The sequence below is a fragment of the Eumetopias jubatus genome, unplaced genomic scaffold (genome assembly GCF_037043125.1).
Source record: "Eumetopias jubatus isolate StellerSeaLion01/CBP00866 unplaced genomic scaffold, mEumJub1_p1.0 scaffold_1, whole genome shotgun sequence".
Lineage (NCBI taxonomy): Eukaryota > Metazoa > Chordata > Mammalia > Carnivora > Otariidae > Eumetopias > Eumetopias jubatus.
In genome coordinates, this window is record NW_028274807.1 from 119,182,163 (window position 1) to 119,201,149 (window position 18,987).

General features: G+C 45.1%; 1 protein-coding gene across 6 annotated transcripts in view; it reads right to left on the bottom strand.

The window, feature by feature from the left end:
• Nucleotides 1–7,652: 7,652 nt before the first annotated feature.
• The window catches only part of ZBTB38 (zinc finger and BTB domain containing 38), an 82,824-nt gene continuing 71,489 nt past the window's right edge, over nucleotides 7,653–18,987 (bottom strand). For all 6 annotated transcript variants that reach the window (XM_028099092.2, XM_028099089.2, XM_028099094.2 and 3 more), the window contains one exon: nucleotides 7,653–15,207. In XM_028099092.2, the coding sequence (XP_027954893.1) occupies nucleotides 11,623–15,207 (3,585 nt within the window). In that variant the 3' untranslated portion in view covers nucleotides 7,653–11,622. The remainder of the gene's footprint in view (nucleotides 15,208–18,987) is intronic.

Genomic DNA, 18,987 nt, shown 5'->3' on the forward strand with positions numbered 1-18,987 from the left:
CTGTTGTGGCTGCTGATGCCCCTTCCCGTCCTGGAGAACCTCTTCCCCATCAGGGTGACCAGTCATCCCGGTTTCCCCAAGACTGACCTGGTTTAAGCACTGAAAGTCCCACATCTTGGGAAAACCCTCCTTCCCAGAGGCACAGTGATGGTTTGTCACCCTGGAATGGAGAATCACTACTCTCAGAAGGTGACTCCTGTTTGGGACCACGGTGCTGATGCTGGAAGTGTAGCTAAATAAGGGGAGGAGCTTGCTGTCCGAGAGCAGATGTGGGATTGAAAAAGGATGTTGCCAGAGAGCTGTGGGGGGGCTGAGGCAAAGGCAAGCCGACGTCTGAGGGTCTGCCTCACAAAACACCTCTGGGAAGAAGCTTTAGAAGAGGCTTTGGAACTACGCATTGAGACACGCTCATGACTGTAGATAGGGGTGGAGTTGTGGCGGGGGAAGGGATGGACATTTCAATACTGCCAGGAACTGGAACTCAGACATAGTGTGATGAAAAGCCAGACACTCTGGGGAGTGGTGCCAAACTTTTACAGGGTTGAAGGCAAGTGTTTAGATGGAGGCCTATGCAGTTGACCCTTGAACAATGCAGGGATCGGGGTGCTGATTGCCCTGCACAGTCAAAAATCTGTGTACAACTTTTGACTCCCCAGAAACTTAGCCACTAAGAGCCTACAGTTGACCAGAAGCCTGACTGACAACAGAAACAGTCAATTAACACATATGTTGTGTACATATTATATACTGTATTCTTATAATAAAGTAAATTAGAAAAATGTTAAGAAAACCATAAGAAAGAAAATATGTTCACAGTACTGTACTGTATTTATTTTTAAAAATCTGCATATAAGTGGATCCACACTGTTCAAACTCGTGCTGTTCAAGGGTCAACACTAGTAGATCATATGTCTAAACATTTCAAAGTTAGAAATCAGGTGAATAGCTCTTAAATTGAATATGCTCTCTTCTCTTTCTTTGGTAAACACACCTTCATAACCATCTGGGAAGCCAGGTTTGGATTTAGAATTCCCACCAGACTGGAGGGAGAAGCACAAGAAGAGCTGGGCCCAGGTCCTCCCCCCATGCCTTCTTACTCTCCACCCTGCTCCCTCCCCTATGCTGGGGCCCTCAGGCACGCACACACGGATCACAGACTCCATCCCCGTCGCCTGCAAACACCTGCCCCTTGCCCATCCCTGGGGCCGAGGGGAGTGACACTGGCAGGGAAGAGGCCTGAGCAGACCCTGCAAGTGGGCAGAGAATTCTCTGGGTGGTCCTGAGTATTCAGAGTGGCACAGACTCTGGGTGGGCACCTTACTGTTGGCCCTGCAGACTCTGACCCCTGGGGCCGGAGGGCGGGAACCTCTGCAGGAGGGCCAGGGTGGGGCCTTCTTGCTTAGGTGTGGGGATGCTACTGGATGGTGAGGAGTTCCCGGTGGCTGGAATGTTGCCACAGTCAACATGAGCAATAGCGGAGGAGGCGGGTTCCCATCATGATGACGAAAATAGCGGCCCTGAATTTTTCTTTAGGAAGAGAAACATCAGAAATGATGGGGTCTGACCTGGGAAATGGCCTGCTGCTCTTTCCACTAACCACATTTACCCACATAGTGAGCATGTTCCAGTCAATGGGTGGGACTTGGCCTTTTAGCCCAGTAAAACCAAGAAGGTAGAAATTAACAGCGCCTAAACTAACAGTGTCTCTGGTCGTCAGATTTTGGGAGAGAAATGGGCCACTCGGAGGTGAGTCAGCTTCTCTGTGGCAATACCCCATTGCTTCCCTGAAGTGAGTAAACTTTTTGAAATTAGAGATGTCATTTCCTTTAGATGTCCTTCCTAATGGAAGATGTTCTTCCATTAGCGGGGCCGTGACATGTCAAAGTAAGCGATGACCCGGACTTCCAGGGCTATGACATGATACAAGGGCACAGAAAGAGCCTGAAGATCCTGTCTGAGGCCAGTCTACACCTCAGATTCTAACTCCCTGGTCCCAGTCATAGGCTGCCCCCCATATTTGACCATTTGGAGCAGCTGACTAGAAGTTTCAGATTTTGATTACTTATAAGAAAAAAACCAATACAACCCTTGCCCTGCCCTCCCTGCCCCCCCCGCCCCCCCCCACTTACATTTCTATTCTTTCCTGATTGGGTAAAGGCAAGCAAAAGTATAAAGTCTTCCATTTGTCTCAGGCCACACAAGACCCTATTTTCACCCCCAACATAAAAAAAGCCTTGTTTAGATGGTCCTTGAAATTTGACTCAATATTTACCCTCCTCATTTATTTTCATTTAAAATATTTTTATTTATTTATTTATTTTTAAATATTTTGTTTATTTATTTGAGAGAGAGAGGGAAACAGCATGAGAGGGGAGAGGGTCAGAGGGAGAAGCAGGCTCCCCGCTGAGCCAGGAGCCCAATGCAGGACTCGATCCCAGGACTCCAGGATCATGACCTGAGCCAAAGGTAGTCACTTAACCGACTGAGCCACCCAGGCATCCTTCCATTTAAAATATTTTTTAGAATTTCTTCCTCTCTCCCAGCTCCTTCACAGCTCGCTCCAGGAACGCTCTGGTTCTACCACGAATAATGCTGTGCTCCTAACCACCATGGCTTTGCAGTGAGAGGGTGTGCTGTGCAACTGGGCTTCAGTCCCTTCTGCTTCTCTCAGCAGACTCTGGAACTCAGCTGCCTGGGACGAACTCTGCTTCTCCACATCCCAGCTGTCTGACCTTGGGTAAGTCGTCTAGCTCCTCTGTGCCTAGGATTTCTCATTGGGGATTATCTCTTGTAGCATAGCTTATCCCTAAAGATGGCCACCATCTATCCCTTTCCTCCCCGGATGTGCCTGCTGCCCACAGCCCCCCACTGAAAAGTGTAGTCCGTTCCTCCACCCCTGACCTGACTCTAAGCTGGGCTGGGGCTGCCTGGATGCCCCGTGTGGTCAAGGCTTTAGATGACACCACCTGGCTACCAACTGCCTACACCGGCATGAGAGGCACACTCAGCTGATCCCAGTCAGACCCCAAAACCATGTGAGATAATAATACTGGTACATGGCTGTTCTGAGCCGCTGAGTTTTGTGGCACTGTACAGCACAAGATAACCACATTAAATGTTGATGGGGATGGTCATATCAGTGTATATCTCACGGCATTGATATGAGGATTAAATGAGGTAATATTCATTAGATGCTTAGAACAGTGCCTGGTAATACAGGCACCCCTTGGAGATACCATGGGTTTGGTTCCAGACCACCACAATAGAATGAATAACACAATAGAAGAAGGCAAATGAGTTCTTTGGTTTTTCAGTACATGCAAAAGTATGTTTACACTAGACTGGAGTCTACTAAGTGTGCAATAGCATTATGTCTAAAAAACCAGTGTACGTACCTTCCTTAAAAAAATACTCCATTGCCAAAAACATGCTAACCCTCATCTGAGCTTTTAGGGAGTTATAATCACTGATCACAGATTACTGTAACAAATATAATAATGAGGAAGTTTAAAATATTGCAAGACTTACCAAAACGTGCCACAGAGATACCAATAGATTTGCTCAATGCAGGGTTGCCACAAACCTTCAGTTTGTAAAAAAAAAAAAAAGAAAAAGAAAAAAATGCAGTATCTGCAAAGCGCAATAAAGTGAAGCACAATACCGTGAGGGCTACCTACGCTACCACCTGCCACGTAAGAACACACTGACCAAAACAATGGCCCGGGGCATTCTGAGGGTATTCGAGTCTCAAGCTAATAAACACTTATTTTGAGGGAAGCCCAACAGTTGTCCTTGACCCAGTCCCCCATCTTCCAGAACATCCCTTAGTCAATGTGCAGTCGGTGGGTGGTGGTAAAAAACGTGTCCTGAAAACTGACCGGTGTTGGTCCAGTCTCTGAGTCCCTTGGCTTCTCCATGCTCTGTGTCCACAGCTTTTAGATGAAGAAGACGGTAATCACGGCCGCCACAACGCGACGGTGGTGACAGACAAATAGGAAAGTAGTTGTGGAAGAGCTTTGAAGACCTCCTCCATTTGTGTGTGTCTGTCAGACACTGAAGTCCATATTTCCTTGAATCAAACCCAGGCTTTATAGTTCTTGGCTACAACCAAGTCTCTTGCCGATACCCTCCACCCCCTGCCTCCTCGTCCTTCGTTCCACCCCATATGGTGGGGTCGTGGTCTCCAAACCTCAGGTGCACTTACTACCTTTCTCTTTCTTCTCTCCTTTTGTAGCTAAGCAGCTGCTTCTCCTCCTCCTCCTCTTCCTTCTTCTTCGTTTTAAATTTATTTGAGAGACAGAGAGAGCTCAGCAGGGGGAGGGGCAGACCAGGAGGGAGAGGGAGAAGCAGGCCCCCCACTGAGCGGGGAGCCAGATGCAGGATTCAGTCCCAGGACCCTGAGCCCAAGGCAGATACTCGACTGACTGAGCCACCCAGGCACCCCCTTCACAGCTAAGTTTCTTGAAACCAGAACCCTTGCTCACTGTCTCCCCCTCCACTCCTGCATCTGATGCCCAGCTTCCACCAGCAGCACCACACTGAAACTACTCCAAGATCCCCCAGGTGAGCCACCAGAGCAGGCTCATACCAGCTCTTGTGAGCTGACTTATGTCTCTCTTCCCAACTCCACGTTCAGTGACATCATGCTGGTAGCTTAAAAATCATCCATGGCGGGAGTCTTTACACGACAGACATTGGCAAGCACTAGGAACCCGGCTTTCCCTCTCTCCAAGGTGATGGTCATTAACCGTTTACCAGCACATCACTGCCAGTGACCTTCTAGTTGCTGGGTGTAAAAGGGCACTTTCGAGATTTTCTTTAGTCGGCTTTATCTTCACTGGACACCATTGATCATTCTCTCCTTTCTGAGAGGTTCTCCATCTCTGGCCCCCTAGCTGCCACGCCCCCAATTTTCCTCCTATTTCTCCATCTCTTCTCCATGCCAGCCCCTTAGAGGCTTTTATTTAATTCATCTTTCCAATATCTGTGTTCTCTGGGATTCTGTCTTTTTTTGCTATACAAGCTTGATAGGAGACATCTTACATTCCCATAGTTTCAACAAATCTGAAACCAAAAGGTTATCCTTGGCCCCTCCCTAGCCTTCACTTCCCCATATCTATCCAACATCAAGTGCTGCTGATTTTATCTCCTAAATAGCTCTCATTCTCTCCCCCTTCTCTCATCTTCACGGCCAATACATACTCCACGCCACTGCCCTCTCCAGTCTGGACCACTGCAGTAGCTTCCTACCTGCTCTATTTCCGGCCAAATTGAAATACTTCGTCTGGTCCCAGCAATTCAGCAGCTCTCTGCTGCTCTTAGGAGAAGATCCCCATCCTTAGCAGGACTTGGGGACCCTGCAGCGTCTGGCCTCCGGCCTCCAGTCTCATCTCAGACCCATCCCTCTTGCACTCTGGCCACCACTGGCTTCCAGTACACTGTGGTCCCTCTAGAAGCAGACTTTTGCACATGCTGTTCTCTCTACCTGGAAATTCGCTCCTCTTTCAATTCTTATTCCTCGTTCCGATCTCACCCAAAAGGCACTTCCTCAAGGAACTTCCTGACTAGCACCTCTTCTTTGTAGCACTTATGCGGATTTAAGTGTTTTGCGTGCCCCACTAGATCATAAGCTCCAGGGACAATCTGTTTTGCCTGCTCTTGTATTCCCAGCATCTAGCTCAAATAGGTTTTGAAGGAATGAAACATGCCTTTCAGCTTCATACCTGAAGTCAGTCCCCTCTTGCAAACTGCTGGTGACTCCATCCTTCCATTGCTCAGGCCCAAGACGTGGAGTCCTCTTGGATGCCTCTGTTTTTCCCACCTCCTGGGACCTAAACCACCTGCAAATCCCATCAGATCTACCTTCAAAGTACATCCAATATGTCAGCCAGACAGCATGTCCCTCCTGATGGAAGAACATAACCAACTTAGGAAGCTGTCTTGCTAATTCCCAGGCCGTGAGAAACTCTTCAGGACAAACAACATAATGTCTTCAGAAATATATTGCAAGGGGGCAAACAAAGAGAGTCTCTTCACTGACCTGCAGTCTCCGCACGCACTGCAGTGTGAGTCATCCTTTAAACACATTAGATCATGTCCTGTCTGTTGAAGCCCTCCCATGGCCTCTCATGTTGCTTCTGGGACCTAGCTCTGAACTTCCCTCCTAGCACTCAGCTGCTCCTCTGCTCCCCCATCATCTGTCAGGGTCAGAAGTACAAATTCTCTGGCAAGGCCCATGAGGCCCTGGTGATGTGGCCTCTATGTGCATCTCCTGGCTCACCACCCAAACCCCAGGTTTGCATAGCAGTCTGCCCTCACCCATGCTCCTTTGTTTTAGCCCCTCCTACCCGGGCCTGCCCGCACTAGGAAGCTCCCAGGCTCCCTCAGCCCCAGCTCCGAGCCATCTCTCTCATAACCCAACACAGTCCAATCTGCTTTCGAGCTCCCAGGAGCTCAGGGTTTTATTTTGTCATCATGCCTTGCCTCATCAGTCTCCTTCCCCGGATCCAGCTCCTTGAAGGCTCAGGCTACCTCTTCTATCTCTATAGCCCTGGGCACAACACCTGAGACTCAAAATTAAACATATTTTGAATGAACGAATGAAAATTCTACATAAATTAGCACTGTTACATCTTTTAAGCCTCTGTATACCAAAGTTTCCTGTAACAGGAATAATATCCTTACCCCTATAATTACACAGAAGTCATAGCTTTTAAAATTGTTGGGGAAAAAAGTGCTCTCGACTTCTCAGCAAAACATTCTTTTAAAAAAAAAAAAAGATTTTATTTATTTGAGAGAGAGAGTGTGTGAGCATGAGCAAGGGGCGAGGCAGAGGCAGAGGGGGAAGGAGACTCCCCACTGAGCAGGGAGCCCCTGATGACGTGGGGCTCCATCCCAGGACCCTGAGATCATGACCCGTGCTGAAGTCAGACGCTTAACCGACTCAGTTACCCAGGCTCCCCTCAGCAAAAGATTCTAAATAAACAGAATTGAGGTCTTAGATGTCAAGAATGAAATAGTAATTTAAAAAAATCTTTAAAAGTGTAATCATAGGGCTGCCTGGGTGGCTCAGTGCGTTAAGCGTCTGCCTTCGGCTCAGGTCATGATCCCAGGGTCCTGGGATCGAGCCCCGCATCGGGCTCCCTGCTCCGTGGGAAGCCTGCTTCTCCCTCTCCCACTCCCCCTGCTTGTGTTCCTGCTCTCGCTGTGTCTCTCTCTGTCAAATAAATAAAATCTTTAAAAAAAAAAGTGTAATCATAGTTCTGTTATAACCAGTTCTTCCATTAGTTGTCTAAATTTGGAGAGTTTCATTTTAAAAAGTTGCACACCAAGCCAACTTGCCTGTCCACTGAGCACCTTACTTGAAGAGTCAGCATCAAGGGGTGAATATTGGGAAGGGAGAGTGGGGACAAGGGGGGGTTCCTCTCTCCAGAAGGGAGATCAATAGCCCACCAGGATTTGGGGAAGAGGAAGGTGAAGAGTTCTCACATACGGAGGAAATTGCCTCTGCAAAGAGCACACCTGATGGAGACAGAGGGCGTGGAACCAAATCAGTTGATGGGAGCCGATGAGAAAAGAGGAAGGTGAGCAACAGGACTAAGAAGACCCAAAGTAATTCATACAATATGTACAAATAGGACTGCCTTGCATGATTTGTTTTGATGCTTTTAATCCAGTTACTTTCTCAACTGTTACAAATTCTTTCAATATTGAATCTGTTGTTTTGCTCGATCAATGACGTTAGTTTCAACAGCCAGCAGTTATCAAAGTTTTGGTCTGGATCTGGTTTGGATTACCCTTCCAGTACAAAATTGGTGCTACCGGCCACCCACGAGGAGGACTGGAAGTCTGAGTTATTTTCCCTGTGTTGCTGATGGATTGTGCGGCGTGAGCCACTGGCACACCCTTCCACGTGACCTACTCAGTGTGACCCCCTGCATGCATCTGAAGATAACGAGTCAAGGTTAGGGGTATGGTCTGTGATGATGGAACACAGTGTTTTCTTTGGGTGAGAAATTACTAGCTTAGAACAGCATTAAATGATAATTTTACTCCATATTCTTGGGAAAAAGTGCACAGGTTTTTAAAAAAATGGTTTTATAGGGCAATACCCCAACATCGAGGAGAAAGCCAAGTGCCCCAAGTGTTGAGGCGTGAGGACAAAAAGCAGGGGTGTGCCAGGGAGAGCTGAGGCCAGTACAGCCTCCCGAAAGCCGGCACTGGGGCACCGCCGTCCTAGCGCCGCCTGCCCTCCTCACGCCTCCTTTCCTACTCTCCGCTCGGTTTCCAGGAAGCAGTTTCCTCTAAGGTGCTGAGAAGAAACGAAGACATGGGCTCTGAAGTCACGAAGTCCTGGGTTGGAATCCTGACTCTGTCTGGCTGTGGGATCTTCTCAAAGTCACCATAAAATGTGGAAAGTGAGGGCGACTTCCCAGGCTTGTCGGGAAAGACCCGAATGAAACGGCCCATGGGAAGAACGGTGCCAAGCACCTGGGACCAACTGGAATCTGTCTCCTGGGGCAGAGACACTTCCAGGGCTCTCGGATTCCCCATGCCAAGGTCAGGCCTGTCCAAAGCACCGAACGATAAGAAGACTTCCAGCTCTGTTATTCTGCCTTTTTTTTTTAAATGTATATTCCGTTTGGGTCCTAAGCATGTAAGTAGGTATCATGGAATGCAAACAAGGAAGGAAACAGAAATATACTAAGTGAATGATACGTGAAACAAGGCTGTGACTCACAAAGAGGAAACTGCTGCTTGGCTGCACAAAAGAATTAACATTAAAACATTTAAGAGACTTAACATAGGAATAAGCTATTTTAATCAAGCAAAACCAAATTTGTATTCATTATTTCTAAAAATAAAATTAGACTTTTCCAACCCTTAACATCTGCATTTAATAATATCTTCTAACCAAAATACAGATGCTAAAATGGCAAATTACAATATATCTTGTACAGCATACAGTATGCTCACTGTTTACACCTACTTTAATTCTAGTTGGTCGTTATGTACTCAATGCATACTTAAACATCACTCATGATAAAGTTTTCACAATTAACAAAAAAAATGTGACAAGGCTGTCTTAAAACGGCTCTGCTATAAATTGTATAGAATATACAGAATTACAAAGTCAAGTATTTTTTTTATCAAAATATACACCCCTCCCTGAAACTAACACAAGCTATCAACATTTTAAACGAATAATACAATTATAGAAAATATTTGCAAAATTATTTTTTCATGTATAAATATTCTGCCATATTTACTTTGGTCTAGAATTATCAGCACACAAGTCCACTTAAAAAATTTCCACATGTAAGGGCTGGGAGACATCACTACATGGAATAATTTTATGTTTAGAGTTACCCCAAATCAAAATGACTGAAATACACAGTAATTCTCTTTGATTAATAATCCTAATTGAGATAAAACAAATTAGTAGGTCACAGAATTGCCTATTCATTATTTTAATTATCAATTCAGAAATGATTTTCATAAGCCCTTTGTGACTATCTCTTTGAACAAAACCCAAATGAATAATGCAGGTATACATATATACAATGTATTAAAATAAGGTTGAATTTGCTTGCATTTTCCCATTTTCCTCTATTACATAATACTGTATGTAAGTGAAAGTAGATGAACAAAAGATAAATGCCGATGCAGTACTGGGGTTACTTAACAGCAAAATACTACTATATAAAAAGGTCAGCTCTGATCATGTCCTTTTCTGGGTGTTTAAACGTTTTCTTGCCCACCCAAATCCACATTAAGTCTTCTTCGTGGAGATATCACAATACTTGGAGAGAGGAACTGGAGTCCTTTGAACTACTTCTTCATAGTGGTGACTTTGCAACCTTGGATAACCTTGGGCTTCCATCTATCAAATCCCATGAACATGAATGGCTGTAGGTCACCCTTAAACCAGGTTCCGGATTCTGCTCACACTGCTGATCAAAGGGTAGGAATGTTTTCTCTCTCCCTCCTATCCTGGCAGTTTAAATGTAAGAATGAGGAGTTCCAGCTTCCCAGAACCTAGTCCACATGATGGACTATCCTACAGGGCAACTGGACTTCGAGGGCAATGCTGATGGTGTGGGTCAGCATAAAAGAACATGAAAAAACTTAAGTGGGTTTTTAGCAAGGGAGCTAGATGTCTGCAAACATGAAGACAAGGCATCTGGCTTTGGGGATAGGTTTCTGAGTCATGTAAGTAAGTGATGGAATCTTATCACTCCACATTCTATCTCCCCACCCCACCCCCAAAAAGCAAAGCTCCTGTTTGAGGCAAGGAAGGTCATCGCCTCCTCTTGCCCACTCAAGTCATTAATGGGTGAGGTGGGAGGTGTGTTTCTGATGTCCTTTTGTTTCATACTAGTGTACATTTGTGGGCTGTATAATCTCCAAGAAGGCTGACGATTATAGGGATTAGGCTTTCTGTCACTTTCAAGTGCCTGGGAATTCACCACCATACGCATGCTTTGCACTAAATCTCCTGGACAACCCCCTTCAGTGGAATGGGAGGTGTCAGGTTTTATGTAAACCCTTGAGACTGATGAAGTCTGTCTGAAATAGACCCCCATATCCATGGCCTTGCGATGGATGGAAGACTGCAGGGAGTTTCAGAAGAATTTGACCCTTCTTTATTTTCTGAGGTGAGGCCACTGCAAAGTAATATACAGCACAGGTAATCAGAAAAGTTCTGGGAGGGCTCTCCCCCACAGATAAGGCATGACCTATGTTTTCTGTGACTGGAGCAGACCAGTTCTAGTAATAGCTCAGCCATAACTTCAAGGGAACAGCATTCCATTTAAAAGCATACAATATGCTCTTAAATCAGATTCGAGATGCTTTCTACCAATTTTTCCATCAGTCCTCATTATTTGCAGATCTATTGCTCGCCATTATAATTCTCTACAGGGGACATGGACAGTTAAAAGTCATAGTGATTTATATATGTATTTTACAAGGTTTGTGTTGCAGAAAAGTAGTTCTAGATAATGAATGTCCTACTTAGGTTACTCAATTTCACACATATTTTCAGCTATAATATTAAATATTTCATATATATCCACTAATTTAAACAATTTTTAATAGCACAGAAGCCAGATGGGAAAAATGACTGTCATAGCTCATTTACCTTCTAACATATTTATGAAGATGATGTTTTCATGATATCTGACCCTCGTTTTCTCCAGTGGACTAAAGACAGCTCAGCAGCCAGTTCCTATCAGCACTTACTAGAAAGTTTTAAATTAGGCTAACATTAGACTCTTCCCCCCCCACCCCCACTGGCAAAAATACCACAGCTAAGAACTTCATAAACTTCCACAAGATACTTGGGATACTGGAGGATTCGGCTATTTCGTTTTTGTGCACTTTGCATGAAGTTAATGCTAAAACCCAAAGTAGGTATTAGGATCCTTTTTTCTGGAATTTTCACAAATGAGATTTTCTTTTTTTTACATTTCACTCCTTCATGACTGTTGCGTGAACAAAACTTAAAAAAAAAAAAAAAAAACAGAAGAAAACAGCTAACTAAAAAACAAAAACAAAAAAAAACCCCAAACAACAAACCCACCAACTTATATTTTTGAAGACTTTTCTAAGTATCGCCACTCAAAGGACATTTTCAACAATGGTTTGTACGTTATCCTTTTGGTCACTGTCTTCTGAGTCATTGACATGTGGGTTCTCCAGGGGGTTTGAGTTCTCCTGGCACATGTCACCTTCTACTTTCTCCCGCTGACTTGGACTTTTGAATAAGTGTTTCTTCTGGTGCATTCCAAGGGCAGCAGCTGTTTTGCAAATTTTGGGGCACTGGAAGCAGGCATAGCCCTTCCCGTCATGCTCCCAAATGTGCCTCTGCTCGTGATTCCTTTTTGTGGAAAGGTACAAAAAGCTCTGAAAGCAGAACTGACAGTGGTAACGCTTTTCACCCGTGTGGATCCTTTCGTGGATCTTGAGGGTCTCGTTCAGCGTGAATGCCTTGTTGCAGTACTGACAGATGAACTCCTTCACGCCCAGGTGGATGCGTTCGTGTTTCTGCAAGTTTCCCTGCACCGAAAAGCACCGCCCACAGGTCTTGCACTGGTATGGCTTCTCTCCGGTGTGACACCTCATGTGCATCTTGAGGGTCGACGGGCTCTGGAACTGCTTGGCACAGAACTCACAGGCGTATGGCCTCGCAGTGAGATGCCGGTGGGGCCTCCCTTGATTCCCCGCGCCCGAGGCTTTGTCTCCATCACAGAGTTCACACTGCAGCTTGGGCATCTCCTTATTTTCTTCTTCCTCAAAGGCCTTCTCCTGGGGAGCCTTCCCCACGGCACAGTCCAGTTCTGCCGGGTATCTGCACTTACTGCTTGGGCTCCTGTTTTCATGCTCTTTCTTCCAGTTGGCCTTCCTCATTTTTCTCAGCTGTCTGGATTTCTTTTTGGGTTTGTAGTTGTAGTAAGGACGCCAGGGCTTGTCAGTGGAATCCTGGTCACTGGCGTCGTCAAACATCTCGTTCATTTCCACACACTCGGACTGGCAGAGCCCGAGGGGGCTGGCTCTGTTGGTTTCCGGGTCACTCTCCTGTGGCAAAGCCTCCTCCTCCATCTGGTACTTGGGTCTTCTTCCTCTTTTATAGAACAGCTTAGATCCTAGGATGTGCCTTTTCACGATGGCTTCGTTTCCAATTTTCACTGTTATCTGGCACAGGGGCGCGACGTTGCTGTTTGTAGAGGTTCCAGGCAGAGCGGGCTTTGCAATGTAGGTTTCGATTTTACTGGTTTCTTTAACATTTGTGGTTTTGCTCAGCGACCCTCCGGGATCAGCCACGTACTTGGACTCGTCTGCTACCTCTGCCTTGTTACACAGCACAGTTTTCTTTTTCTCCTTGATGCTTTTGGGCCTGCTGACCACTCTGCTCACTTTATCGGGCTCAAGTTTGCTGTCGTCTTTCAGGGCCTGACTGACAGCCGGGTCTGAAGGGGCTCGGTGGTTGCTGCTGGCCACGGCGGCAACGGCGGTGCTGTGCATTATCACTGATGAGAACTGGCTACTGTGCACAATGACCGAGGGTGCTGAGCCACTGTAGCTGATCACGGAGGCTGCGTGCTCACTGCCGTTATTCAGAGATGAAACGGGTACATCCCCTACCGGCAGGTCAGAGCTGCCGGCGTTCTCCGTGGAAGAAACGGACACCTCGGCGGAATAAAAGTGATTGTCGAGGTCCACTTTCAACGTTTCCTCTCCCCATTTGGTCCCCTCTGCATTCTGTACGTTGGCAGAAGTGGGTACCTCCTGACGTGCAGACGTTTCCAAGGGGATGGCGGGACTGTTGGTCAAGGTGTTTACGCGGTCCTGGAAATTCAATGTTGGTAACTCAGAGCTGTGTGGATTCTGAATAACATAGGGGCCAGCTGCAGACTCATTCATCTGACTGTTCTCTCGGGCATTTTCATAGGAAGAATTTCGGTAGCTTTTATAAGGAGCCCTCTTGCATTTCATAGGCAGTAGCCTGTAAAGTTTATATGGATAGACGCTAGGCTTCAGGCCTCCATTGGCTGTTTTTTTACTGATGGAAAGTCTATGATCTATGGCATGGAAAGACTTCTGATGGTTCTTGAGAATATAGTAGGTCATGAAAGTTTCAAGGCAGAAAATGCACTGATAGCGCCTTTCTCCTGTGTGCCAAATTTCATGTCTTGTCCTGTACTCAGCCAATGCAAATACTTTGTTGCAGTAATGGCAAGGATAGGTTCTTCTCCACGAGTGAACATTTGCATGCCTTCGGAGGCTGGACAAAGTCACATAACTCCGTTTGCATACAACACAACTGTAGAGCATCTGCCCGTTCACAAATTTAACCATGTGGTCCGTTTCTGGCAAGGAGCTTCCGGTACTGGAAAAGTCACCGATCCTGTTTTCAGACAACAGAGGTTCTGGACCCGTGAATGAACTTCCATTCTGTCCAATGGTAGGATAGTTTTCTAAAAAGCGCTGGTTTCCTCCAGGAACAGGCATGTGGCTAGACCGCATACAAATCTGCTCGTGCCGATCCAGCCTGTTCAGAGTGCTGAACTGCTTGTTGCAGTACTTGCACACCAACGGCTCCTGGGTTGGCTTGTGAAGCTGCATGTGGGCACTGAGCAGTGCGCTACTGTCAAAGGATTTGGAACAACAGCTACAATTGTAAACGAGAGGCGGGACCTCTGCCGCCGGTGGCCCAGGAACGTCTGAGGATTTATTTGCATCTTCCTTGGAAAAACGGACATCTCCTTCGTTGTTGGGAGATTTCGAACGAGGCAGGACTGCAGCCGGCTGTGGGCTTCTTTCTTGATGAACCTCTAAGCTGGTTACCGGAGGGGGTGGTATACTGTCTGTAGCTGAGTCAGAATCCGGGGGTATGGACACTGTCTTTGGCTTTCGGCATGTTTTCGGTTTTGCTGCAAGAGCGTCACAATTTTCTTTACCTGTCTTACCAGGGGAGCTGCTGTCATGTTCACGGGCAGGCTGATTTCTGTAGGCCTCGGCCACGGAAGAAACAGCATACGAGTGCTCCGCTAGGGTGCGGACGGGCTCCGCCTCGTGACACACGTCGGCCCTCTCCAGGCAGAGGCTAGCGGTTCTCATGGAGTCGGAGACCTTTTTGAAACTTGCCCTCAAGTCCAGTGGAGAAAACATGTTATTACTATTTTCTGTCTCAATGATGGAAAATGCATTGGTGATCCTTGGCCCATTGGTGATGGCAGGTTCTTCGTGCCTTTTTTCATTTTTTTCTTCTTTAACCACTCCCTTTTCGGTAATGCAGAATACATAGGGACCGGGGGAATTTGAAAAGTTGCGATCAGTAAGATCTTCCAAGAAGGATATTCCCAGCTTTTTTCCTGCAGCTGCAAGATCGGTGACTGTTTCCTGTCTCTTGACGACAACTGTGGAGCTGTAGATATAATTAAGGATTTCTGTAAACACTTCAGCTTTGAGATCATCCAGTTCCAGGACATGGCTGGAAATACAGATCGTATGGCTCCAAAAGATATTTTTGAAATAAAGGCTTGAAGCAGCTAGGACATTGCTGTGCGCTTTAAATTTGGTGTCTTCCACAATAATAGTGACATCACACAAAATGCCCCGAATGCGCTGCTCATTTAAGATGGAGAGCACTGTGTCACTGTGCAAGTCGTCCTTGAGGTCCCTGGAAAGGGACATGACTGTCATCTGAAACAAGAGGAGACAGATGATCAGAGACCCTCCCACAAGTAGTTTCTTTCTTTTTAAGTAAGCTCTATGCCCAGTGTGGGGCTCAAACTCACGACCCCTCAAGAGCAGCACGCCTTACCGACTGAGCCAGCCAGGCACCCCAACAAGAAGTTTCTTTATTTCTAGACAATTTTCAACACTTTTGAAACACTTTTTTTTTTGGTATGAAAATACAGGTTTTTATCTCATTCTGCTGTTACTTGTAAGACTTGGAGTCAACATTAGAAGCTAAATCTTGATCTCGCCCCAGTCTGTTTCTCATACCATCGCTAATAGTTGTTATAGTTGGAAATCCTCCCAGAACTCTTTCTCCAAAGCTGTAGCTATATATACACGTCTAAATTTGGGAGGAGGAGGGTTTCTCCCCACAAATGTTTAGGGTCTTTTCGTCACTCAAGACTGCTGCACTGAATTCCTAGAGCTGAGTAGTGCTATGGTCCTGCTACAACCTCCTATTTTCACAGATAATCCTGATGATCTGATCCAAACATCATTTATGAAGCAGGAAGATGATTTTCTTTTTTTTTTTTTTTTTAAAGCTTTCCGTAAGTAAGCAGTACCCATATATAAAGGTATTGCCTGCTCAGAGAAGAAGAACTGGAGAAGCTGCTCCTAATTTGTGGCTCTGAAAGGTCTCTGGATGGAAAGCCTCAGTCTGCATGACCAAGTCTGACCACCAGGGGTGCCCTGCCTCTCTGCGCTACTGGTCCTTATTTCCTTTCAGGATTGCCAAGGTAGATTAAGGGTTTTCAAAAACAACTCTGTGAGGTATTGAAGGCACACAAAAAACAACACACGAAACCAGGAAAGTACGCCTCTGAGTCTAGTGCTATCTCACTGTGGTTTTGATTTGCAGACATCTCTACAAGATCTTGATTTCAATTCCTTCGAATATATACCCAGAAGTGGGGCTGCTGGATCATACAGTAGTTCTATTTTTAATTTCTTGAGGAATCTCCATACTGTTTTCCATAGTGGGAATTTACATTCCCACCAACAGTGCACAAGGTCTCCCTTTTCTCCAACCCTTCATCAACACTTGTTATCTCTTATCTTTTTGATTTTAGCCATTCTAACAGGTGTGAGGTGATATCTCACTGTGGTTTTGATTTGCATTTCCCTGATGATGAGTGATGTTGAGCATCTTTTCCTATGTCTGTCGACCGTCTGTAGGCCTTCTTTGGAAAAATGTCTATTCAGGTCCTCTGCCCATTTGTTAATTGGGTTATTTGTGGTTTTTGGGTGCTGAGTTGTATAAATTCTTATATATTTTGGATATTAGCCCCTTATTAGATATATCCTTTGCAAATATCTTCTCCCATTTGGTAGGTTACCTTTTTGTTTTGTTGATGGTTTCCTTTGCTGTGTGAAAGCCTTTTATTTTGGTGAGTCCCAACAGTTGATTTTTGCTTTTGTTTCCCTTGCCTGAGACATATCTAGAAAAATGTTTCTATGGCTGATGGCAAAGAAATTACTGCTTGTGCTCTCTTCTAGGATTTTTATGGTGTCAGGTCTCACATTTAGGTCTTTAATCCATTTTGAGTTTATTTTTGTGTGTGGTGTAAAAAAGTGGTCCAGCTTCATTCTTTCACATGTAGCCAACCAGTTTTCCCAGCATCAGTAATTCCACTACTGGGTATTTACCCAAAGAAAATGAAAACACTAATTTGGAAAGATATACACACCCCTATGTTTATGGCAGCATTATTTACAATAGCCAAGATATGGCAGCAGTCCACGTGTCCACTGACAGATGAATGGATAAAGTAGATGTGATACACATACACACTGAAACATACACACTGAGTATTACTCAGCCATAAAAAAGAATGTTGCCATTGCAACAACATGGATGGACCGAAAGGGTATGATGCTAGGTGAAATAAGTCAGAGAAAACAAATGCCATATGATTTTTACTCACATGTGGAATTTAGGAAATAAAACAAGTGAACAAAGGAAAAAAAAAAGAGACAAAAAAAACAGACTCTTAAGTACAGAGAGCAAACTGATGGTTACCAGAGGGAGGTGGGTGGGAGGAGGGGTGAACTAGATAAAGGGGATCAAGCATACATTTATTGTGATGAGCACTGAGCAATGTACAGAACTGCTGAATCAGGGCACCTGGGTGCCTCAGTTGTTAAGTGTCTGCCTTCGGCTCAAGTCATGATCCCGGAGTCCTGGGATCGAGCCCTGTATCGGGCTCCCTGCTCGGCGGGAAGCCTGCTTCTTCCTCTCCCACTCCCCCTGCTTGTGTTCCCTCTCTCACTGTGTCTCTCTCTCTCAAATCAATAGATAAAATCTTAAAAAAAAACCTGTTGAATCATTATATACCTGAAACTAATATAACACTGTATGTTAATTATATTTCAATAAAAAAATATTGAGTCCAGTCACAGGTTCCTAAATTAGCACAATTTAAAGGCACAGTGGCTCTTGTTCTGGTTCAAGGATCTTATCTCTGTTCTTCCCAGAGCATAATTCTTGTTATTCTTTCTATATATTTTATACCATAAGCCTGGGATGGCCAGAGCCTACCAATTAATATTTTAATGAGGGATAGAATATTATATAAGAAATACATGGTCCGTAGGGATCTAAGACACAAAAATTAAAACTTAACCTTACTGCATGCACTGTGTGCGATGTATTTTGTCCTGTTCCGTTGTCTCTCATTTAAAAAATGTTAACGGCAACTCACTAAACTAATTTCACTGTACACTAACAGATCAGTCCTGCAGTTAAAACCAAAAACCTCCCTCTGGTCTAAAGGCCATACTGACTAGCTATTCATCCAGCCTCTCTCTCTTTACCAAGTGATGTCCAGAAAGCAGCAGAGCTTGAAGATACTTCTTTAGCTCCCAGTGGCAAGGTCTTCCTCGCCCTGGAGACCCACCTTTAACCCATGGCATTCATTCAGTTGTGGAGAGACCAGATGGCCACTTACGAATTTCTTTTTACCCTTTTCTAAAGCTATTATAAGTTGTGCCCATTATGTTATTTAGTGTCCTTTATACTTTAGGATCCATTTGATTAATTCTTTGATCTCTTCTAGCCATAGGAAAAACTACATTACTACTAACAAATTCTTCTATTCCCAAGACAAGGAAGCTTAGAACTAACTCTCATCATCGCCTGTTGTAGCCATAGTTAGCCCGGGTTTCTGGTGTGACTATGGTCTCATTTTCTTTTTTTAACCTTAGTTCTTCTACTCTTGTTTACCCTTCCTTTAATTGTAATTGTTCTTGAATCTTTCCTAGAAGTGTGAGGGATTAAGTCTATGAATAAAAATGGAATTAAATGTACTAGAATCTGCGGCTTCCTCTATGCCCCTGAAGGAGAGGGGGCCACCCTGAGCAGACAGCGGGACTCCATCCTTCACTGGTTATAGATCAATGACATATTTGGCTGATGCTTCTCTTGCCTTCCTTGGGATCTCTGCCCTGGGCCCTTGTAGAATCTACTTTCTCTCCTGACTCATTTATTCTCACCCTATTTGGCTTTTCTGAAGCCCATACATTATTCCAATTCTTTACCCAGCCTGACTGGGTAGTCTCAGATCTGGCAAAACATGTACTATGGTTTTATTTTTTTATTTTCTATTTTTTATTTTTTTAAAGATTTATTTATTTATTTATTTGACAGAGAGGCAGAGAGGACAGGTAGGCAGAGGGGCAGGCAGAGGGAAAGGGAGAAGCAGGCTTTCTGCTGAGCAGGGAGCCCGATGTGGGGCTCGATTC